Source organism: Sabethes cyaneus, chromosome 2, assembly GCF_943734655.1.
Source record: "Sabethes cyaneus chromosome 2, idSabCyanKW18_F2, whole genome shotgun sequence".
Classification (NCBI taxonomy): Eukaryota; Metazoa; Arthropoda; class Insecta; order Diptera; family Culicidae; genus Sabethes; species Sabethes cyaneus.
In genome coordinates this window covers 106,652,408-106,678,589 of record NC_071354.1, presented here as the reverse complement: position 1 = coordinate 106,678,589, position 26,182 = coordinate 106,652,408, and the positions used below count along the sequence as shown (strand labels likewise).

At 41.0% G+C, this 26,182-nt stretch overlaps 1 protein-coding gene across 1 annotated transcript in view; it reads left to right on the top strand.

Moving 5' to 3' along the window:
- Positions 1–25,723, top strand: part of LOC128735825 (mucin-3A) — a 121,956-nt gene extending 96,233 nt beyond the window's left edge. The window contains exons 3-4 of the mRNA XM_053830310.1: positions 21,667–21,939; positions 21,998–25,723. Coding sequence (XP_053686285.1) covers positions 21,667–21,939; positions 21,998–25,723 — 3,999 coding nt within the window. The remainder of the gene's footprint in view (positions 1–21,666; positions 21,940–21,997) is intronic.
- Positions 25,724–26,182: the final 459 nt, after the last annotated feature.

Here is a 26,182-nt window from a genome sequence, read left to right as displayed (position 1 = left end):
ATTTGTATTTCATTTGTATGGGAGCCCCTCCTCTTAAAAGGGGAAGATTCTTAGTACACAGGAGAGAAAAATCCTGCGTTCTGAAACCCCTACATGCCAAATTTGGTTCCATTTGCTTGAATAGTTCTCGAGTTTTGAGGAAATTTGTGTTTCATTTCTATGGGAGCCCCCCCCCCCCCTTTACGCCCTTATTAAAATTGCTCTCTTGCCCTGCATAGAATTGCTGGAAATTATATCTATCCAACGACATATAAATTGTTCAGTTTCGTTTAGTAGTTTAGTAGTTATTAGCATTTGAAATCTTTCATTCAAACGTTACACTTCTATTTTCTTTTTCACAAAGTGCTACCCAATCCCAGTTTAGTAAACAAAGACGTAGTCCTACGTCAAAGAGGTACTGGTAAGATGTTTCAAAGAAAAATATTTCAAACTTGGATTAATATTATAGGACATAGAAAACTTCACTGACACACTTTGCCCTGTCCTACCCTATATTCTCATTGGGCAGAAGGGCTTGCAGACTATGTAGCACTGTCAAACGGTTCATTTATATGGTTACTAGCTGACCCGACAAACTTCGTATTGCCACAAATTAACCTGTGTTGTACATAAATCATGAATCTCGGATGATCTTTGTCACAATCTCGAGTTTTGCAAGCCCCCCAGTGGGCGGCGCTTCCGACGGCGGGTCACCGGCAACACTCGCGACCGTCTCGTCCTGAATGATCTAGTGTTACTATAGATAGTTTTTGTGGTCTTGTATTGATTAATGTTTTATGGAAGAGTCTCGAATTTCTCGAGTTCGATTAGTTTTTGAGTTTCGCAAAAATTTCTGTTTTATTTGTATGAGAGTCCATATCCCCCTACCACAGGGGTGAGAGGTCTCTAACTATCGTAAAATAAATTCAAGACTCCAAAATCTCCCACATGCCAAATTTGGTTCCATTTGCTTGATTAGTTCTCAAGTTATAAGGAAATTTGAATTTCATTTGTATGGGAGCTCCCCTCTTAAAAGGGGAAGGGGTCGTAATTCACCATAGAAAAAATTTCTGCCATCTAAAACTCCCACATGCCAAATTTGGTTCCATTTGATTGATTAGTTCTCGAGATAAGAGGAAATTTGCATGTCATTTGTATGAAAGCCCACCCTCTTAAAGGGGAGATGGGCCATAACTCGCTTTTTAAAGAAGAGAGGGGTCTCAACTCACCATAGAAAAAAATCTTGCGTCCAAAACCACTTACATGTCAAATTTGGTTCAATTTGCTTGATTAGTTCTCGAGTTATGAGGAAATTTGTTTTTCATTTGTATAGGAGCCCCCCCCCCCCCTCTTAAAGTGGGGAAATCCATAGAAAATATACCATAGAAAATATTCTTGCCTCCAAAAACACCCACATGCCAAATATGGATCCATTTGCTTGATTAGTTCTCGAATTATGAGGAAATTTGTATTTCATTTGTGTAGAAGCACCCCCTCTTAAAGTTGGGAGGGGTCCTAATTCACCATAGAAAATATTTTTGCCTCCAGAAACCTCCACATGCCAAATTTGGTTCTATTTGCTTGATTAGTTCTCGAGTTATGAGGAAATTTGCATTTCATTGTGTAGGAGCCCCCCTCTCCTAAAGTGGGTAGGGGTCCCAATTCATCATAGAAAAAATTTTTGTCTCCAAAAACACCCACGTGCCAAATTTGGTTCCATTTGCTTGATTAGTTCTCGAGTTATGAGGAAATTTGTATTTCGTTTGTATGGGAGCCCCCCCTCTTAAAGTTGGGAGGGGTCCTAATTCACCATGGAAAATATTCTTGCCCTCGAAAACTTTCACATGCCAAATTTGGTTCCATTTGCTTGATTAATTCTCGAGTTATGAGGAAATTTGCATTTCATTTGTATAGGAGCCCCCCTTCCTAAAGTGGGGAGGGGTCCCAATTCATCATAGAAAAAAATTTTGTCTCCAAAAACACCCACGTGCCAAATTTTGTTCCATTTGCTTGATTAGTTCTCGAGTTATGAGAAAATTTGTACTTCATTTGTACAGGAGCCCCCCTCTTAAAGTGGGGAGGGGTCCTAATTCATCATAAAAAATATTCTTGCCTTTGAAAACCTTCACATGCCAAATTTGGTTCCATTTGCTTGATTAGTTCTCGAGTTATGAGGAAATTTGTATTTCGCTTGTATATGAGCCCCCCCTCCTAAAGTAGGGAGGGGTCCTAATTCATCATAGAAAATATTCTTGCCTTCGAAAACCTTCAAATGCCAAATTTGGTTCCATTTGCTTGATTAGTTCTCGAGTTATGAGGAAATTTGTATTTCGCTTGTATAGGAGCCCCCCCTCCTAAAGTGGGGAGGGGTCCCAAAACATCATAGAAAAAATTTTGGTCTCCAAAAACACACACATGCCAAATTTGGTTCCATTTGCTTGATTAGTTCTCGAGTTATGAGAAAATTTGTATTTCATTTGTACAGGAGCCCCCCTCTTAAAGTGGGGAGGAGTCCTAATTCATCATAAAAAATATTCTTGCCTTCGAAAACCTTCACATGCCAAATTTGGTTCCATTTGCTTGATTAGTTCTCGAGTTATGAGGAAATTTGTATTTCGCTTGTATAGGAGCCCCCCCTCCTAAAGTGCCAAATTTGGTTCCATTTGCTTGATTAGTTCTCGAGTTATAAGGAAATTTGTATTTCGCTTGTATATGAGCCCCCCCTCCTAAAGTGGGGAGGGGTCCCAATTCATCATAGAAAATATTCTTGCCTTCGAAAACCTTCACATGCCAAATTTGGTTTCATTTGCTTGATTAGTTCTCGAGTTATGAGGAAATTTGTATTTCGCTTGTATAGGAGCCCCCCCTCCTAAAGTGGGGAGGGGTCCCAATTCATCATAGAAAAAATTTTGGTCTCCAAAAACACACAAATGCCAAATTTGGTTCCATTTGCTTGATTAGTTCTCGAGTTATGAGGAAATTTGTATGGAAGCCCCCCCCCCCTCTTAAAGGGGAGAGGAGTTATAATTCCCCTTATAAAGAGGGGAGGGGTCTCAAATTACCCTAGAATAAATTCTTGTTACCGAAAACACCCACATGCCAAATTTGGTTCTATTTACTTGATTAGTTCTCGAGTTTTGCAGAAATTTGTGTTTCATTTGTATGGGAGCCCCCCCTCGTAGTGGGGGGAGGGGTCTCTAACCATCACTAAAACCTTTCCTGGCCCCAAAAACCTCTACATGCAAATTTTCACGCCGATTGGTTCAGTAGTTTTCGATTCTATAAGGAACATGGGACAGACAGACAGACAGACAGACAGACAGACAGACAGACAGACAGACAGACAGACAGACAGACAGACAGACAGACAGACAGACAGACAGACAGACAGACAGACAGACAGACAGACAGACAGACAGACAGACAGACAGACAGACAGACAGACAGACAGACAGACAGACAGACAGACAGACAGACAGACAGACAGACAGACAGACAGACAGACAGACAGACAGACAGACAGACAGACAGACAGACAGACAGACAGACAGACAGACAGACAGACAGACAGACAGACAGACAGACAGACAGACAGACAGACAGACAGACAGACAGACAGACAGACAGACAGACAGACAGACAGACAGACAGACAGACAGACAGACAGACAGACAGACAGACAGACAGACAGACAGACAGACAGACAGACAGACAGACAGACAGACAGACAGACAGACAGACAGACAGACAGACAGACAGACAGACAGACAGACAGACAGACAGACAGACAGACAGACAGACAGACAGACAGACAGACAGACAGACAGACAGACAGACAGACAGACAGACAGACAGACAGACAGACAGACAGACAGACAGACAGACAGACAGACAGACAGACAGACAGACAGACAGACAGACAGACAGACAGACAGACAGACAGACAGACAGACAGACAGACAGACAGACAGACAGACAGACAGACAGACAGACAGACAGACAGACAGACAGACAGACAGACAGACAGACAGACAGACAGACAGACAGACAGACAGACAGACAGACAGACAGACAGACAGACAGACAGACAGACAGACAGACAGACAGACAGACAGACAGACAGACAGACAGACAGACAGACAGACAGACAGACAGACAGACAGACAGACAGACAGACAGACAGACAGACAGACAGACAGACAGACAGACAGACAGACAGACAGACAGACAGACAGACAGACAGACAGACAGACAGACAGACAGACAGACAGACAGACAGACAGACAGACAGACAGACAGACAGACAGACAGACAGACAGACAGACAGACAGACAGACAGACAGACAGACAGACAGACAGACAGACAGACAGACAGACAGACAGACAGACAGACAGACAGACAGACAGACAGACAGACAGACAGACAGACAGACAGACAGACAGACAGACAGACAGACAGACAGACAGACAGACAGACAGACAGACAGACAGACAGACAGACAGACAGACAGACAGACAGACAGACAGACAGACAGACAGACAGACAGACAGACAGACAGACAGACAGACAGACAGACAGACAGACAGACAGACAGACAGACAGACAGACAGACAGACAGACAGACAGACAGACAGACAGACAGACAGACAGACAGACAGACAGACAGACAGACAGACAGACAGACAGACAGACAGACAGACAGACAGACAGACAGACAGACAGACAGACAGACAGACAGACAGACAGACAGACAGACAGACAGACAGACAGACAGACAGACAGACAGACAGACAGACAGACAGACAGACAGACAGACAGACAGACAGACAGACAGACAGACAGACAGACAGACAGACAGACAGACAGACAGACAGACAGACAGACAGACAGACAGACAGACAGACAGACAGACAGACAGACAGACAGACAGACAGACAGACAGACAGACAGACAGACAGACAGACAGACAGACAGACAGACAGACAGACAGACAGACAGACAGACAGACAGACAGACAGACAGACAGACAGACAGACAGACAGACAGACAGACAGACAGACAGACAGACAGACAGACAGACAGACAGACAGACAGACAGACAGACAGACAGACAGACAGACAGACAGACAGACAGACAGACAGACAGACAGACAGACAGACAGACAGACAGACAGACAGACAGACAGACAGACAGACAGACAGACAGACAGACAGACAGACAGACAGACAGACAGACAGACAGACAGACAGACAGACAGACAGACAGACAGACAGACAGACAGACAGACAGACAGACAGACAGACAGACAGACAGACAGACAGACAGACAGACAGACAGACAGACAGACAGACAGACAGACAGACAGACAGACAGACAGACAGACAGACAGACAGACAGACAGACAGACAGACAGACAGACAGACAGACAGACAGACAGACAGACAGACAGACAGACAGACAGACAGACAGACAGACAGACAGACAGACAGACAGACAGACAGACAGACAGACAGACAGACAGACAGACAGACAGACAGACAGACAGACAGACAGACAGACAGACAGACAGACAGACAGACAGACAGACAGACAGACAGACAGACAGACAGACAGACAGACAGACAGACAGACAGACAGACAGACAGACAGACAGACAGACAGACAGACAGACAGACAGACAGACAGACAGACAGACAGACAGACAGACAGACAGACAGACAGACAGACAGACAGACAGACAGACAGACAGACAGACAGACAGACAGACAGACAGACAGACAGACAGACAGACAGACAGACAGACAGACAGACAGACAGACAGACAGACAGACAGACAGACAGACAGACAGACAGACAGACAGACAGACAGACAGACAGACAGACAGACAGACAGACAGACAGACAGACAGACAGACAGACAGACAGACAGACAGACAGACAGACAGACAGACAGACAGACAGACAGACAGACAGACAGACAGACAGACAGACAGACAGACAGACAGACAGACAGACAGACAGACAGACAGACAGACAGACAGACAGACAGACAGACAGACAGACAGACAGACAGACAGACAGACAGACAGACAGACAGACAGACAGACAGACAGACAGACAGACAGACAGACAGACAGACAGACAGACAGAAATCCTTCTTTATAGGTATAGACTAGCTGACCCGACAAACTTCGTATTGCCACAAATTAACCTGTGTTGTACATAAATCATGAATCTCGGATGATCTTTGTTACAATCTCGAGTTTTGCAAGTTTCTGAGGATTTCAATCTTAGATGATTCATTTTGGCAATTACGTAACTATGAAAGCATCCCAGGTAACCAATAAGCATCACCAATGCTATTCAAATGTAGGCCAATAAGCATTTAAGTCGCCTTAAACACTACTTAAATGCTATTTTGGCAAAATATACAGCTACTTTACTGATAACCTTCTTATAGTGCTGACAATGCTAATTTACAGCTAATTACCGACACGAAGAATTTGAATACAATTTTGGATGCCAATTTACAACACCTATGCAGTCAAAAAGCTAATATACAACAACGTGCAGTATAAAATGCCAGATATGCTGATTTACTGCTTATGTTAATGCTTATTAGTTACCAGGAATGGGTAGTTTAATATACAAATTTACAATTTTTCCTCACAGTAAAGAAGAAAACAACTCCTCTGTCCCCTCATTGCATAGCCAGAAAGCGGATAGTAATATTCGCCATGATTGTACAACATTTCGCCGAATATCATTTTGCGAAAAACCTTAAGCGGAATGTACCATTTTATGGAAAACTTTTTTGTGAAAAGTACCATTTCGTAATCCTCGCTGTCGCTCGTTCCAGGAAACCCAGGTAGACCTAGGAAACAAATAAAGCTAGACAGTAGTGATTTCTACGGGGCGTTGCCTCCCCCCAATGAGCGGCGCTTCCGACGGCGGGTCGCCGGCAAAACTCGCGGCCGTCTCGTCCTGAGTCATCTAGTGTTACTATAGATAGTTTTTGTGGTCTTGTTATTGACTAATGTTCTATGGAAGGGTCTCGAATTTCTCGAGTTCGATTAGTTTTTGAGTTTCGCAAAAATTTCAGTTTTACTTGTATGAGAGTCCATATCTCCCTACTACAGAAGTGATAGGTCTCTAACTATCATAAAATAAATTCAAGACTCCAAAATCTCTCACATGCCAAATTTGGTTCCATTTGCTTGATTAGTTCTCGAGTTATGAGGAAATTTGTATTTCGTTTGTATAGGAGCCCCCCTTCTTAAATTGGGGAGGGGTCCTAATTCACCATAGAAAATATTCTTGCCCTCGAAAACTCCCACATGCCAAATTTTGTTCCATTTGCTTGATTAGTTCTCGAGTTATGAGGAAATTTGTATTTCATTTGTATAGGAGCCCCCCCCACATGCCAAAATTGATTTCATTTGTTTGATTAGTTCTCGAGTTATGAGGAAATTTGTATTTCATTTGTATAGGAGCCCCCCCTCTTAAAGTGGAGAGGGGTCCTAATTCACCATAGAAAATATTCTTGCCCTCGAAAACCTTCATATGCCAAATTTTGTTCCATTTGCTTGATTAGTTCTCGAGTTATGCGGAAATTTGTATTTAATTTGTATGGGAGCCCCCCCTCTTAGTGGGGGGAGGGGTCTCTAACCATCACTAAAACCTTTCCTGGCCCCAAAAACCTCTATATGCAAATTTTCATGCCGATTGGTTCAGTAGTTTTTGATTTTATAAGGAGCATCCCGACAGACAGACAGAAATCCATTTTTATATATAAGACTAGCTGACCCGACAAACTTCGTATTGCCACAAATTAACCTGTGTTATACATAAATCATGAATCTCGGATGATCTTTGTCACAATCTCGAGTTTTGCAAGCCCCCCAGTGGAAGGCGCTTCCGACGGCGGGTCACCGGCAACACTCGCGACCGTCTCGTCCTGAATGATCTAGTGTTACTATAGATAGTTTTTGTGGTCTTGTATTGACTAATGTTTTATGGAAGAGTCTCGAATTTCTCGAGTTCGATTAGTTTTTGAGTTTCGCAAAAATTTCTGTTTTATTTGTATGAGAGTCCATATCCCCCTACCACAGGGGTGAGAGGTCTCTAACTATCGTAAAATAAATTCAAGACTCCAAAATCTCCCACATGCCAAATTTGGTTCCATTTGATTGATTAGTTCTCGAGATAAGAGGAAATTTGCATTTCATTTGTATGGAAGCCCACCCTCTTAAAGAGGAGATGGGCCATAACTCGCTTTCTAAAGAAGAGAGGCGTCTCAATTCACCATAGAAAAAAATCTTGCGTCCAAAACCACTTAAATGTCAAATTTGGTTCAATTTGTTTGATTAGTTCTTGAGTTATGAGGAAATTTGTTTTTCATTTGTATAGGAGCCCCCCCCCCCTCTTAAAGTGGGGAAATCCATAGAAAATATACCATAGAAAATATTCTTGCCTACAAAAACACCCACATGATAAATTTGGTTCCATTTGCTTGATTAGTTCTAGAGTTATGAGGAAATTTGTATTTCATTTGTATAGGATCCCCCCTTCCTAAAGTGGGGAGGGGTCCCAATTCATCATAGAAAAAAATTTTGTCTCCAAAAACACCCACGTGCCAAATTTTGTTCCATTTGCTTCATTAGTTCTCGAGTTATGAGGAAATTTGCATTTCGTTTGTATAGGAGCCCCCCTCTTAGTGGGGGGAGGGGTTTCTAACCATCACTAAAACCTTTCCTGGCCCCAAAAAACCTCTAGATGCATACTTTCATGCCGATTGGTTCAGTAGTTTTCGATTCTATAAGGAACATACAGACAGACAGAAATCCTTCTTTATAGGTATAGATTTCAAAGATACATTGTGATTTTATCGGAACGATTTTCAACTCAGTGATAGTCAAACTGCGGTCCTTCGAAGTGGTCCGTGCGGCCCGCGGGCTGTTCCAATGAATGGTGTACTTAAATTATAGGTGAAGTTTTTTAATAACTTCGAAGGCACTTAGTTAAGTCACGTGGTGGCTTGATCACGTTTTGGAGGTGAATTACAGTTCTAGGGATTTTTCACTATCGTATCACGACTAGAAAAGATTGTAAGAATCTCTAGATCAATGCACTAGTATAATTGCCCTGTGCATTAAAAGTTTTCGTTTGTGAAATTGGTTTAAAAAACGTCCATCTGCCAAAAGCAGAGCAATTATCAAAATTTTAAAGCTTTCATTTTACTGCAGCAACTGAACTTGTCTTTATATAGGTACCTTGCGTAAATTTACATTGTTCTTATGCTTCATTTCCAAACTGCTTCCTGCCTGAATGGACGGTACTTGTTTGTTAAAACAATAGGGTAGCGATTGTAAAAGATGCATCATTAGATAAAACAAAGCCTTGACACCAAGATCATAACCAGCGTTTTTCATTCAGAGAAGCTGATTAAAGTAGATTAATTGAATCTTAATTACTGAAACATTCTGGCTACTAAAATTATTTCTAATTAACTTTTTTTTAAACAATGCGATCGTGAAAAAGTTTTCTTTTGAATATATTAACTGATACCCTTGATTTAAAAAACGCTTTACATTACATATCGTGTGTATTTGACTAAATTACATCTTCCAAAACTATTAGTCCCAATTTAATGAGACGATGTAAAGGGCAGGAAAGAGTGGTATAATTCCAGCCGAGTTTAGTTGTTAGTACTTGGCCGATTTTAGTTGTTGGTGTTGGTGTTGGGTGGGGGGGAGGCTTTGAAAAAAAGACATTTTTTAAATGAGCAAAAAATATGCGTTTTAAGCATTTTTATTCAATTTTACCAAATGAAAGACAAAATCAAAAGAATTTTTTTTTTCGTAAATTCCATTGTTTAAATTTCCACTTTTGTTTCGTGCTAGAGGCGTTCACTCCTAACACTCATTTTTCGAGATCTGTAGGATAGATTTTAAACAACAAATTTTGACTTATATCCCACAAATTTTTTATATCAAGACGAGTTACAAAAATCAGAATTCTGTACTGCTACATAACCAGATTATAACAAAGCGAGTTATAAGAAGCAGAACGTGATAGAATCTTGGTAGAACATTTTGTGTGTCGTAAAGTTTGATAGAAATATCAACTTGAGCTACAATTCTGTAATAATTTGGTTAGAATCATCTGATCGGATTACAAAAAAAAAGCTGACAGCCAGACCACGCTTTTTCCTCCTCAGGATCGTGATCAACTTATTCCTCGCTCGTCGATACTTGGCCAAATTCTCTCTCGTGGATATGCTCAGATAGTTTTCCCAAGCTCTTTTTTCCTCTCTATCGCTTCTTGGCATTCCCCGTCAAACCAATCATTTCGTGCACTCGAGGTTCCCACACCTACCACCGCGGTTGCGGCCTCGTTGGCGGCCGAGCGTATCCTACTCCATCCGTTTTCGAGGGTCGAAGCATCTAGCTCCACAGAAGAAGGCAGAGCTTCATCCAGTACGCGCGCGTAGTTTTCGGCAGTTCGCGGGTTGTCTAGTTGCCAAATGTTTAGCCGAGGAGGGCGACTTTGTCGCGAGGTATAAACCGCCGATAGTTTTGAACGCACATGTACTGCTACTACTGTTCCGAGTCTTGGTGATGTTCGAGAAAAACCGCCCCTCGATGAGAATATGGTCGATTTGGTTCGAGGTTCGTTGGTCAAGTGATCTCCAGGTGGCTTTGTGGATATCTTTGGGAAAGAAGGTGCTTTTGATCACCAAGCCGCAAAGTTGATGCATCGCTGGCCGTTATCGTCCGTGTCGGTGTGCAGGCTATGGGTTCGATCACCGGTCTATACATTGCTTCCCAGCCGATTTGGGCGTTCATATCCCCGATGACGATCTTGATGTCCCGTGGTGAGCAGCTGTCGTACGTTGCCTCCAGCTGCGCATAAGACCCTTCCTTCTCGTCGTCGGGTCTACCTTCGTGTGGACAATGCACGGTTACCCGCCATGGCTTTTACCTGTCGCCAGGACAGGTTCTCGTCTACAGCCCGGATGTCGTTGGCTAAGCTCCGTCGCCATGAGCCTCTGGGTCTGCCTCTTCTACGCTGTCCTTGTGGATTCCAGTCGAGTGCTGCTCTGCAAACCTCGTTCGCTCCTTTCCTCAAGGTGTGTCCGATCCACTTCCACCTACGCTCACGAATTTCTGTGGCTATCGGCCGTTGATGACACCGACGGTGGAGTTCCTCATTGGATATCCAATTATCAGGCCACCAGGCACGAATAATATATCGCAGGCACCGGTTAATGAATACCTGCAGTTTTTGCGTTGTCTCCGCTGAGACGCACCACGTTTCGCAGGCATACAGCAGTACGGATTTAACGTTTGAATCAAAGATTCGGGTTTTCGTACGTAGAGTGATCTGGTTTGAGCGCCAAATGTTTCGCAGACCTGCAAAGGCACCCCTGGCCTTCCTGATCCGTGTGGCTATATCAGTCTTGGTACCACCATCGGGCGTTGTTTGGCTACCAAGATATTGAAAGACGGCTACCTGCTCAACTTGTTGTCCCGCGACTGTAAAGTTGGTGGAATTGTCAGTGTTCACTACCATAGACTTAGTTTTCGCTACATTGACTGTGAGACCTGCTGCCTGGGAGCTCTCGGAGAGGTCGTCTAACTTGCTCTGCATATCGTTTCGGCGTTGTGCGAGCAAGACAATGTCGTCGGCTAGATCGAGGTCATTTAGCTGCACCATCGTTAGAGGATTCCAAGGCAATCCTCGATTTGGTCTACTGTCAATTGCTCCAACTAATATCTCATCCATAACGATGAGAAACAGAAGCGGTGATAAAATGCAGCCCTGTCTCACGCCAGCAGTAATCCTTATGGGGTCGGACAAGACGCCGTCGTGCAAAACCTTGCACGAGAACGCCTCGTACTGAGCCTCGATGAGATGGACTAGCTTATCTGGAACTCCTCTACGCCTAAGTGCGCCCCAGATGTTTTCGTGGTTGAGTCGGTCGAACGCCTTTTCGAAGTCAACGAACACCAGCAGAAGAGAGTCCTGGAATTCGTTGATCTGCTCCAATATAATGCGGAGCGTTGTGATATGGTCTACACATGAGCGGCCGGCACGGAATCCAGCTTGCTGCCGCCGGAGAGTAGCGTCGATCTTCTCCTGGATCCGGTTGAGGATTACCTTACAGAGTACTTTGAGAGTAATACAGAGCAACGTGATGCCACGCCAGTTACCGCATTCCGTTAGGTCTCCTTTGTTAGGGACTTTGACCAATATGCCCTGCATCCAGTCCACCGGAAAAGTTGCGGTTTCCCAAATATTGCTGAAAAGCTGATGCATCATCTGGGCTGACAAAGATGGGTCAGCTTTGAGCATTCCGGCTGAAATACGATCTATCCCTGGCGCTCTATTGGATTTCATACTCTTGATGGCTGCTACAATTTCATCCAGCGATGGCGCCTCTGAGTTCACGCGATTTAATCGACGAACTGTAGGCGTCGTACGCTGCTGGTTTTGTTGGTCTCTGACATTTGAAACTCGGAAGAGTTGTTCAAAATGTTCAGTCCATCGCTTAAGCTGTTCTGTACGGTCAGTCAATAGCTGACCAGCTCTGTCCTTTAGCGGCATCTTTGTATTCATCCTGACACCACTAAGGCGGCGAGAAATATCGTACAACAAACGGATATCACCATTGGCGGCGGCGGTTTCTCCTTGTTCGGCTAGGGAGTTAGTCCAGGCTCTCTTGTCCCGCCTACAAGCACGTTTAACAGCCCTCTCCAGTTCGGTGTATCGTTGACGGGCAGCTGTCTTAGCCGATCTGGTCCGCGCTCGCTCAATGCCGGCTTTCGCCTCTCTCCGCTCGTCGATCTTCCTCCAAGTTTCATCCGAAATTCACTCCCTCGGCCCACTGCGCGCTTTGCCGAGGGTTTCATCACTGGTCGTGATGAAGGCGTTCTTGATGCCGGTCCATTGCTCTTCGACGGTTCCACCAGATGGCAACTCCGAGGCTCGAGATTCAAGTTGTTCAACAAAGGCCCTTTTCACCTCAGGACTCTCCAATCGGCGGACGTCGTAGCGGCACCCAACTTTCTCCTCCCGTCGTTGGACACGTGCGACGCGCAGACGTATCTCAGCGATAACAAGATGATGGTCGGATGCAATGTCAGCGCTGCGTCTGTTGCGTACATCAAGAAGGCTCCTTCTCCATTTCCGGCTGATGCAGATGTGGTCGATTTGGTTTTCTGTTCGGCCGTCGCGGGAAACCCACGTGACTTTATGTACTGGTCTATGGGGGAAGAGCGATCCACCAATGACCATGTCGTTATTACCACAGAATTCTGTAAACAGCTCCCCGTTTTCGCTCATCTCTCCTAGGCTATGGCGTCCCATGACGCGTTCAAGGTCCGCGTTGTTTGAGCCAATCTTCGCGTTGAAGTCGCCCATGTGAATTTGGATGTCCCCCTTCGGGATTTTCTCAACCACGCTGTTCAGCTGGCTGTAAAAGCTCTCTTTCTCCTGCAGGTCGGCAGCATCTGTTGGCGCATAGCACTGGTTTTGCCGTAAGGTTCCTAACCCGTGTTCTAAATCTGGCAACGATTATTCGCTCATTTATTGGTTCCCACTTCATCAGGGCCGCACGTGCCCCTGGGCTCAGTAGGAATCCAACTCCTCTTTCTCGAGTAGCATTTTCACCTCGTATGCCAGAGTAGAGCAAGACTTGCCCGGATGATGTCCTGTGTTCGCCAGTACCCGGCCAGCAGACCTCGCTCAGCCCCAGGATTTCAAGCTTCAGGCGGCTAGCTTCCCTTGCAAGTTGAGCCAGCTTGCCCTGCTGGGCAAGGGTCAGTATATTCCATGTTCCGATTCGTGTCCGTGTTTTCATGCTAAAGGTCGTTGCCAATAATCCGGAGAGATTTCTTCTTTCATTTTCATTAACTTTTTGTGTGTTCTGGTACAGTAGGCTGTTAACCTAAGGTCCTTATCCCGTTGATGGGGCTGCCATCTTAATGTGGGCGGGAGCCACTGTGCCCCCTTTCCTGTTAGCATACGACAACCGAAGTTGCGTACCCCAGCCGGCACCTCGTGGAGGTAGGAATAGGAGTTAATGAACAGAGGTTATGGAATGCACATGTTCACCCTTTGCCAGCCAGACTACAGACTACAGAGACTACAGACACTGCTTGGGGAGATTACCAACGCACAGGAAAACGGTTCTCTTCAACAATCCCACCCGGCACCCAGAACAGACAGGCTTCACGTGCGAGATGGCTCGACTAGGTCTAAAGGGTCTCCCATATCAAACTGCATCACTGAAGAAACGCTGTAGAAAATTACCCATTGGGTATTTTCTCTTGAAAGTTTGGGTAGAAGTAGTTTAGAATGTATTGTTTACACTGTATTTTTATCGCGGTAAGTTTTTCGCAAATTGGACAAAGCAACGTCGCGAATTTATTCTGCGCAAGCCCTTGGAAAATTCTCAAATATCTGATCGTGGATGATGAGACTTACATCAAGGCGAACTTCCGGTAGCTTCTGGGGCTACTGTACTTCACCGCGCAGCACAAGTTTGATGTTCTGGAGGAAGTAAAGATGCAGAAACTTTTAATGTTTGCCAAGAAATACATGCTCATGTGGCAAACACAGTGCGCCGTTCGTGACTACCGGGACTGTAAACGGGCAGATCTACAGAAGCATCTGCTTCCCCTGTTAGAGCAACACGAGGGCCCTACGATCTTCTGGCCGGATCTAACTTCGTGCAATTTTCAAAGGATGTCCTGGAGTGGTACGGCTTTAGTCAAATTTTTTTTTTCTGAAAAGCTCATTAAAATACTTTCCATTTGGTATTAACATCATTAAAATCGTTTCAATGGATCAAAAGTTATGAATTTTCAAAGAAAAAAAAGTTGGAAAAAATGGTAACTTTTGGGACCACACTGACTCAGAAAAGAGAACGTTAAGTACCAAATAAAAATACGGATCTCAAATTTACTACAAAGGAATAAGTACACAAAATTTAAATAAAATCGGAGCAATTTTGAATTTCAATACATATGTCTTTTTTCATAATACAGTGGTTTACCAATTTTATCTACCCATCCGAAAATTTTTGGTAGATATATTTGGAAAGTAGGCAAATTTGGGGAAAAATAAATTACTCCTAATTGATTAAAATGAACAAAAAATATTTCTATTACAGTCACCCCAGTATTATGGACCACCCAGTATTATGGGGCAGTCTATACTTTACGTTAGTTTTATACGTAACAAATTAATATTTAACTATCGAATATGAGTTCAATAGATAACAGCAACATTCTGCTGTATGGTTGACAGCAATACACGCAATTCCAATGCGTTAATTTTCTTAATTTTCCGATAGTCGTCAGTAGGCACCAATCGACTTTCAATTTGTTGTTATTTTTGCGGTTGTTATAAAAAGTCGGTTGTGAATTACAAGCTGAATAGCGGCGTAAATTAGTATGTCTGAGCGTAAAATGGATGAAAATTGAGGGAATAGGTATGTATTCATAGAATTTCGGTGAAACCATTTAGAAAAATGCATTTTCCGTTTTAATATACGAAATCAAACAATGGCCCATAATACTGGGAGCAAAATTGACTTTTCCCAGTATTATGGGTCAAGCATATACATCAACCGTATTCGCTGTTTTTGATTATAATTTTAATTTTTTTCCTCAGTAAAACGAAAAAACGTGCAAGAAAAATCAATATACAGAAAACGAAGCTCTATGATTCTGATATATTGCATTATGCTCTTGATCTAGCAAGACAAACCGAGAAAATTCGGGAAGTTGCAAGGGATCACAATCTACCGTACAGTACAGTTCCGCGTTATTTTTGGAAACCACCCAAAACTAATAAGCCAGGACCAAATACTTTTCTTCTTCTTGAACTTACTTACTTTATTTAGTTGGCTTGCCGTTCTAAGACAAAGCCTGATAAACAAAGTTTCTCCAATGCACTCGGTTGTGGGTCAACGCTCTCCAATTTCTCAGACTCGCTCTACCTAGTCTAACCATCTTGCTCGCTGCACCCCTGGTCGTCTTATTCCTACCGGATGTGAGGCAAATACTTTGCAGGGTAGTTGTTCGGCATTCTTGCAACTTGTCCTGCCTATCGTATCCGGATAGCATTAGCCACCTTTTGTATACTTGGTTTGCCATGTGCTATCCTGGAGACCATCACCTTGATGAAGCCCTCTTCATGATTCGAATGAACTTGACAATTTACTCGAAATCCGAACACAGCACTGAGTACCATCCATCATAGATTGAATCAGTTTGATGAGCTTCCTGAAGAAGAATCTAAAATTGATTCTAATCTCAACTCACTCAGACAGTTGCTGAGCACAGTACATGATACAGCAAGCATCACTAAATCGAGAGAACTACACCCACACCCACAACCAACCAACCACCCACACCCGCAACCAACCACCCACCCACACACACACACACACACACACACACACACACACACACACACACACACACACACACACACACACACACACACACACACACACACACACACACACACACACACACACACACACACACACACACACACACACACACACACACACACACACACACACGCACACTCACGCACGCACACTCACACACACGCACACTCACACACACGCACACTCACACACACGCACACTCACACACACGCACACTCACACACACGCACACTCACACACACGCACACTCACACACACGCACACTCACACACACGCACACTCACACACACGCACACTCACACACACGCACACTCACACACACGCACACTCACACACACGCACACTCACACACACGCACACTCACACACACGCACACTCACACACACGCACACTCACACACACGCACACTCACACACACGCACACTCACACACACGCACACTCACACACATACACTCTCTCACACACACGCTCGCTTTTCTCTAAATAAAACCAGTTTTGTTTTACTGACCCATAATACTGGGAGCAATGGCCCATAATTCTGACCAGGTTTAAAAGTGACCCATAATACTGGGAATGGAACATGCTTACATTTTGTTGTTCTGCAAAAAAGTGTGTGATTTTGGAATAAGTTTGCCTACAGAACATCAAATTATGATATATTCATAACCATTTAAGTTATAAACTGTAAATTATTTAAATCTGTGTTTCTACCAATAATTTTTTAGAATCATCATGCTTAACTGGCCCATAATACTGGGATGACTGTATTATTAATTTTTTTCAATTATGTAATATTTCAGCGTAATTTTACGCATAGGGCTCATATTATTCATATCAACCATTAGCCATAATGCATGTCAAATCAACAATATTATGAAAATATTATATTCGATATGTCGAAATTCAAAATTGCTCCGATTTTATTCAGATTTTGTGTACTTATTCCTTTGCAGTAAATTTCATCCGTATTTTTATTTGGTACTTAGGGTTCTCTTTTCTGAGTCAGTGTGGTCCCAAAAGTTATCATTTTTTCCACCTTTCTTTCTTTAAAAATTCATAACTTTTGATCCATTGTACCGATTCAAATGATGTTAATACCAAATGGAAAGTATTTTAATGAGCTTTTCAGAAAAAATATTGAACTGAAGCCCAACCTTTTTTTAGTTTTCGCAAAAACATTAAAAATATTCACCTTTTATGTTTCCATGGTGTGTATACCAAAGAAACTGTAAGTTTTCATAAAGTGTCGAGAATACAATGGAGACGCATGATTTTTGTTTTTACTTGTAATAAAAGGGGTTTTTGACAAAGAAGTGCGTCTTTAAAATAAAACGATATCTTTATTTCTTAAAAAAAAGAGTATCTCAAAAACTGAAAATGTCACAGGTCTGTTTTTTGATATCGTATGTAAACAACTAACTTGCCATTGAAAGTATAATGAAAAACTGAAAAACGGATATATTAAATGTTTCAAGTAATTTTAAGAGGCTCTTACAAAAAATGTTTTTGCAATCATAAAAAACTTCGAACGTCAGTTTAATGTTTTTTTTTCTGAAAAGCTCATTAAAATATCTTTTATTTGGTAATAAAATTATTAAAATCGGTTCAATGGTTCAAAAGATTAGAATTTTAAAGAAAGAAAGGTGACAACCATAGTTCCTAGCGGAGACGGGGTGTGTCCGTTAGCGTTACGGTATAGAAAAATCTCACAAAGGATCATTATGAAATGTTGAAAAAATATGCATTACAAAATAAATGGAAGTTACTTTTCGTATTTGACTTCAGCATTATTATACCCATTCTGTGTATAATTACATACCACAGATGCCATATAATAAACTATAAAATACAAAGAAATATTTTCTGTTATGCATAAATACATGAAATCTTCCAAATTTTCATGCCGCATGGTTGAAATGACAATTTAAAAAAAAGGTAGATAAAACCGGGTCAAAATGGTAGACAAAATCGGGGGTACCTAAAATCGGGTGTAGATTAAACCAGGTGTAAATATAATCGGAATACCACTGTATTGCTGAGTTGAAATGCATTATGATTAATGGTTGATATGAATAAAATGAGCCCTATGCGTAAAATTACGCTAAAATAATACATAATTGAAGAAAATGATCAATATTAACAATATTTTTTGTTCATTTAAATTATTTTGGAGCAATTTATTTTTCCCCAAATTTGTCTACTTTCCAAATATATCTACCAAAAATTTTCGGATGGGTAGATAAAATCGGTAAACCACTGTATATCTTTAATATCAATATAGGTAATATATTGATATGTTTTTTGATTGGACATTTAATTTGAAAGTTATGCGCAATCGTATACAACACATTAAAATTTAAAATAATTTATAACGATTTCATCTAAGATAATTTATCTAGTTTAAATTATTTTGGCATCAAATGAGAGGTTTGAATGCTGCAAATATATCTACAAAATTTCAGAAGAATTGGATAATAACCCTCGAACAACCGCGCCAACTTTTGTAACACGGTTACTCGCGCGCACAATAGCCCAGAACCAAAGAAACGTGCGCACTTGAGTTTTGACTGGGTAAACTTGGTTTTAGGTTTATCGAACCTTTGGAAGAGTTTCTTGAAATTGAAAGCTCTATCGTTTGGTGGAATTTAAATTTTGATCAATCCCTCTAAAAGTGAGATAAGAAAAATATTTTTCTTCAGCTTCAATATAAAACATTGATGTGTTCTATAAAGTTTTAGAGCATCTCATTACAAGAAATTTTACTGAAGCCAGGAACCTTCTATCTATTCGGCGAAGATAGAAAAATCTTATGTATTGTATATGAATTTGCAAAATTAGTTTTCCTATTTTAGCTCTTTTTGTAATTGTTGTATAATTTAGTAAATATACACAACTTTGCTGAACATAGTATACCTCTATGTTTGCTTGTTCAGGAACTGTAGAACTTTGATTGTAAAAAATACTCTAATTTTGACCCTGAATTCCTCGACTACCAGCAGACGGATACATTTTAAACATTTTACATTTGCTGATAGTTTTGCTGCATACAGACACCATTTTTCCATATGAAGAAACGAGAGACAATTCCAGTTGGACTCAATTGCGGTACGCCTCACATGCTGCTAGCTTCATTTCTGTGATGTCGGTTTATGCTTATCTATTTTCCCAACAATTTAACGTATTAATGCATTGAATAATTATGACATTTTGCTCATAACAAGTTTATTGAAGAATATACGTTAGATAAACAACGATTTGCAACTTTCTAACACTATGGCGTTCAAAAACCTACATGTGTTGTACAAAATACAACAGCGTGAGTAACCGAAGGTTAATAAAAATTGATGAAATTTATTCAAGAAAACTTCATTAATGTGAATCAAATAGAATGGCATTACAAAAAATTATGCATAGTTCAAAAACCTATAAATTAGACCTTTACTGGGAAATGTATATGTTAAAGAATAATATTTCCTTTTGCAACTTACTTTTACTTGCACTTACTCAATTTAGTACAACTTACTTATCCTTACTCAGCAATATTAAAATTTTTAGGTGCTTCTATTTTGTTAAAATTTTCTAAACTTATTCAATTTTCAAAAATTTTAAGTAAACCAACGCACTACGCAACGTTAACCAATAGATGAATTATATCCCGAAGACGTGGCGATTTCTATCTCATATAGCAAGTAAGACCGTATAACAAAGGTTCCTTTCACCACTAGGTGGATTAAACCGCATTTTTGTGAACCTATTTGGACGAACAAAACAGATTTGCACTGTTAACAGTAGAGCAGAGTATTTTTAACAATGACAGTCACTGTGGCACATATCGGCAACTTTTTTCATATAGGTAACAATAATTTTATTCGCAATAGTTTCATCATGTTATGTTTAAAAAAATGAATGGCGGACACACTAGCAATCAGCTCAATTCCTTCAAAAAAGTTAACCTAAACTAAGCGTCAATCGATAATAAATAAATGCAAAACGATTCTGGTTTCATCTTAATGAAAAACAGTTTATAATGAAATTTGTTTTCTTGCTGATGAGCACTACCTGCATATAATAATAAAGATTTTTTCTTTCTTTCATAGATTACCAATCAAAGATGCATTTTGGGCATTTTGTGATAATTCAAACATGTAAGTATCCTTATTATCATTTTATTATCATATGCAATATACGTTCATGTTAAGGTTTTCACAAGGCTACCTTTTTACCTATGCAAAATAGATTGACAAGCGCTCATTTGGTTCTAGGGTTACGCAATGTCAGCGAATCATACAGGCCCATGTCGAGTCCTTTGGGTTCGAATCTGTTATTAATCGGCTTTGATTATGCAGTCTAGCCCGTAGCCCCCCTATCTCCGCCAATTGGCAAAAGTTATGTTATAGCAAGTATGGTATGCCGAAGTTACTTTAAATTGAGGTTGCCTTATTTCGAGGTATTACTGTATGCCGGTTCTAACCTGTGTATCTCCTAATTTGGCAAAATATAACTTAGGTACTATGAAACGCGCTTAAGATGACCCTTCCATGCTTTAGCCCTAAAGATACTGCTCTAAGGATTCTATTTATACCTTTATTTCATTACTTTCTTCTTCCAGTTTCATTTCGTCTATTGCAAAGTTAACCGTTAAAAATAAACTGCGATAGGTAGTCAAACAATTTCGGTAATCACAGACTCTTAGGGACCTTACTGATTACCAGAGATATGATCTTGACATTAAAATATGGACCAAATATTTCAATGCTAGTATACGCAAATATAATGAATTTAATATCATCGTAGACGACGAGTATCAATATGACTGGAATTGTCGTTACATAGGGTACGGGAGTGTATTTTCCGCCTGTTTCCAAATGCATCCTATTTTCCTTTTCTTTCGCTAAATAAATACATTGCCATTTTACTTTAAGATTTTACAACTATTTTCTCAAAAATGTAACTAATCTACCGTTATACTACATCAAAACTAGCTGTTCTTCCATTAGAACTAGGCCTAGGTCGAAAAAGAAAAGCAATCGCTTAATGGGCTGATAACACTCTCCCGTATCCTACCTAGACTATCAATTGACCCAATTATTTCATGATATACTTTTATTTCAGGCATACTATTAACCTGCCATTTTCAAAGGTGCTTATGTTCAAAGGTAAGCATTGACTTAAAAAATATAAAATAGTGGTTTTCCTTATAATTGTAAATTTTCCAGCGAATCACAACGCCAGCTCGTATTCTGGCGGCACGAACAGGAGCGACTCAGTTCCAGGAATATACTGATAAGGAAGTAAACGATGAACAGCAACAGAAAAGATTTCAGAAGCGGTTAATACTTGACAGCGCTAACGTCGATTTCGAAAACTACCAGGGCGTTGTTGGCCGGCCTGGAATTGATTTCCCAATATTAACTGGGATTCCGAATACAAACTTTAATTGTCGACAATATGGCAATGGATATTTTGCCGATCTGGACACGAAATGTCAGGTATAGAAATAAATACACTTTAAAATACTGTTTGCATATTTTAAAAATTCATTTCCAGGCTTTCCACATATGTGATGAAGGTAAAAAGATATCATTTTTGTGTCCGAATGGTACTATATTCCGTCAGCTCGATCTAATCTGTGACTGGTGGTTCAAGGTTGATTGCGCAGCAGCACCCAATCATTATGCGGAAAGTTCAGAAATGCTGACCCAAGCACAGCGGGCTAGAATTCAAAGCAAACATCCAATTCCTCAGCCAATAAAATCCCCCGAGCAATTTTCTTTAAACGTGCAACGTAAGCACGCGCTTTTGAACAATCCGTTTGGGCCTAATTATGATGCAATCACCTTCAATCGCCGAATGGATACTAGTATCGAACAATCAGATGAAAGCATAGACTTTGTGGATATTTCATTGAAACGAAATAACGTTAGAAGAACAAATAAAAACTCCAAATCAGAGAGATCAAGCTCGGAAGAATCTCAAACTGCAGCTGAAACTGCGTCATTTTTCCGTACCGGAAAAAATCTTGATGGATATAGTTATCCGTCCCCTATGAAAATAATTGAGGGAGCTGGAAGTCATGGCTATAGTTACGATAAACCTATCAAATTCATAGACAAGAATGACAAACGAGAGGAACAATCTCGTTCTGCTAAAGTTTTGAATAATAATGGAGATACATTCGGTTCCAAAAATTCATTCAATTTTAATGCTAAACCATTTATCACAAAAACAACTGACAGCCCACCAACATCGACAACTACTAGGCAACAAACTATAAAAGCAACGACCGCTACTTCAGGGAATCGTGGAAGTACAACGCATCAAACCAGCACGTTAAACCAGAAAGCAGCTGAACGCAAACCGCAAATGAGCTTTGAACCTAGAAGTTCAAAAATACCTCAGACCCCCCCTCAAGACAACTTAAATTTTCCAGCTTACACAACGGCAAGAAAGCCAAATACAAAAGCCAAGGATAAGCCATTTTATACGCCTACCATTCCAACGATACTCAATAGAGCTTTACCGGAAAGTACAACGCCAGTAATTCCGACAGCAGCGTCGCAGTCAGGTGCAGTAGAACACGCTATTGAAATGATGAAAACCCTTCAGAAATTGGAAATGTCAGAAGCCGCATTAGAGAGTCGACCCGGAGTAGAAGTCCCACCATCTTCTGGACCAAACGCACTGCACTCGCTAGCTCTTTATTTCGCGAACGATTCGGAAAATAATACGGCAGCAACTGTCACTACCCCTGTCACTACACATCATCAAACAGAACGTGTGGAAACGGACAATAATCGTAATCCTGTGAGTGCGAAACTATTCAGTCAAAAAACTATTGACAAATATCAGCAATTATTCGATGTTAAAGATCCTAGCACAACCACAGAGAGTTTAGAATTCGAAACACGCATTGAAGATGATAATAATAATGATTTAGAGGGGCAATTTTCTAGGCATCCAATATTTGGTGCCTCCGGCTCGCCTCAAATTCGAGAATTGGCACAGGTTTTTACACATGCGCTGTCAGCATATTTGCAAGATCCTGAATCTTTTCGTCGCATTCTATCGGAAATAAGACCCAAAGAACCTGTCTACTCCGGATTTTCTAATCAGATCGATAATAGAATTAACCAGAACGAAGATATATTTACTGATGAAGCTGGATACTATTCCTCGCAACAGCAAGCCACCCCTTCGCCACGGACAGCTGTGACGGATGATTTAGAAGTTCTTGATTTCTCAGATTTCGTACCATCAACGACAGCTAAAACGGAAGCACACACCACCAGTGCTGAAACTACAACAGAGACTCCATTTACAACAACATCTACGTTGGGGATACAACCTGCAATGACATCTAAACTTGGTGACAGCAAAAAGAGACCTTCAGTTTCTAATCTTATATCTGACAGTCTGGAAAAAAATGCGCTTAATTATAAAGAACGCCAACCTAAAGCGCTAGAATCGACTCTTAAAACGGACAATAAAAACGAGTTGGCTGATGAAGTAAATGAAGAATTGGGAACTTTGAAACCACCAGCATTCAAAGTTGTAGAAAGTATTGAGGATACGGATGAAAAAACCGGCAGTTCCAGCTATTTTCCATTGCATGAACAATTCAAAAAACATTCCACTCCGGATCCATATGGCAAAGATGTCAAACCAGCCAATAGCACACCAATTACAGACACATACCCCACTGCACTCTCTGACACTCAAGCTGTTCCACTTCGTTGGGGACAAGATATTGCCGTTGTAACAACGACAACTGACTCCACTCCAACGGTTTATTTCGATTTACTTCCACCACACAATCAAAAGCTTAGGCAACCTAGCTCAATTTTTCAGCCCCCAGATCATGATTTGTTAGAAGATGACGAACAATTACAGCGAGCTCAAAGTCAATCGATAGTCGCAAATCGTAATCAAATTGATACAAGCAAACAAGCTAAAACTATATACAGCTTTCTAAATTTGGAGAAAGAACTGCAGACAAGTGGCAAAAATATTACTGCAAGTTTTAATGCCACAATGACCTCTACGCCAAATGCTCTTAAAGGCCATTATATCACAAGAAAATTTCCCAGTGACAACCAAGTTGAAGTTACAACTCTCTTTCCAAACTATGCTACGTCATCTATTCCAGATGTAGGTAAAATAACTCCTAACTCAAAAACAACTCTTTCGTATACTGTATTTCTTGATCCACTTACTATTAATGACGGGTTAATGCATTCCCAAGAGGAAGAGAAAACAACTATATTGAATGCCCATACTTATCTTCCAAGAAACCAAAAAACCTCTACGAGGTCCATAGTTGCTTCTACCACCCCGTCTTCTGGTAGTATTACAAATAATTTTTCCACAAGACACGGGAAAAGTAATATCCAAAGTAAGGTAGGTAACGAAGAATCAAATGAACTGATAGAGACTATGCAGCGAAAGGCGAACCAAATGTTCGGTGATCTGAATGATTCTGAAGCAGACCATTTGATGAATGTAATGAAAACGGCAGAAACAAACAAATCTGTCCGAAGACTGATTCTACTCCTGATTCAAACTTGTGACGACGACTATAATAAAACCGTAGAAGAATCCAGAAGAGCATTGCTTAATGCACTCATTAACATGGATAGTACAGAGAATGATAGCAGTGAAATAAGAATTGTTACCTCCGCATCGCATAAGAGAAGAGATCTTAATAAAACATCCACTAGGACTACAACAACACTTCCGCTAACCACGTATCAGAATTTGCAGTTTGAAAAATTTATTGGTACAACAGCAGGCAGAGAGTCGAAACAATTGGAGAATCTCGAAACAACTACATTAGCATATGAAGATACCAAGTCCACAAACCTTGATTTGTCTTTTGAAGCATCTACAAAATTCATCGAGCAACGATTCAACAGTGATGAATCGGATTCTGTCACATCAACAAGTTTCTTTCCAGATCAATACACAACAACTAGCCTCCCGACGACGACAATCGATTATGAAACTACAACAGCGGCACTGACTACGACCGACATACCAACGACAACTGTTATTTCTACTGTTGTAACTAATAGACCACCAGTTGAACATACCACTCCAGTGCTACAAAGAGCCTTCCGAACGAGAGTCACTACTAGCAATCGGGTACAAAAGAGTTTAGGAACAGCAGAAGAGTTTGTTGCGGAATCCAACAACAGTTACTCGAACCACCACTCGGACACAAGGGCTCTGGAACTGCTCAGATCATTATATTCACTGGCATCGCGATGGGGCTAAAGTAGTTGAGCGAAATACCGATAGAAGTCATTTAGGTAGTTCTTGTCTAGGTTGTTTTTTCAAAAAAAAAAGTATACCACTATCAAATTCAAAACCAGCCAATCAGTGGAATGTGCTATGTAGGAAGTGAGAATTCTTTTTGTTACATTTGAATACAAGCTGCGTCATCTCATTCTTGTAAAAACCTGTGCAATTTTCATCTGATTTCGAGAAGATAGGTTCTTAGGGAGTTTATTCTTTATCATAAATCGCTAGTAGTTTCCAACGCCGAATGTTCGCTATTATTAGTGAGGCAAAAGCACGTGCTTTAAAAAAAACTGTAATCAACGCATTCTTTTAAAAGTTCCGGAATGCTGGCTTAGTTATTGAGCAACAGTGTTGCAGAAGCAAGCTGTTGTCGCTTCAAAATTAACTATTTTCAATGATCTATTACGGGGCTAGTGCAGCGATCCTACTAAC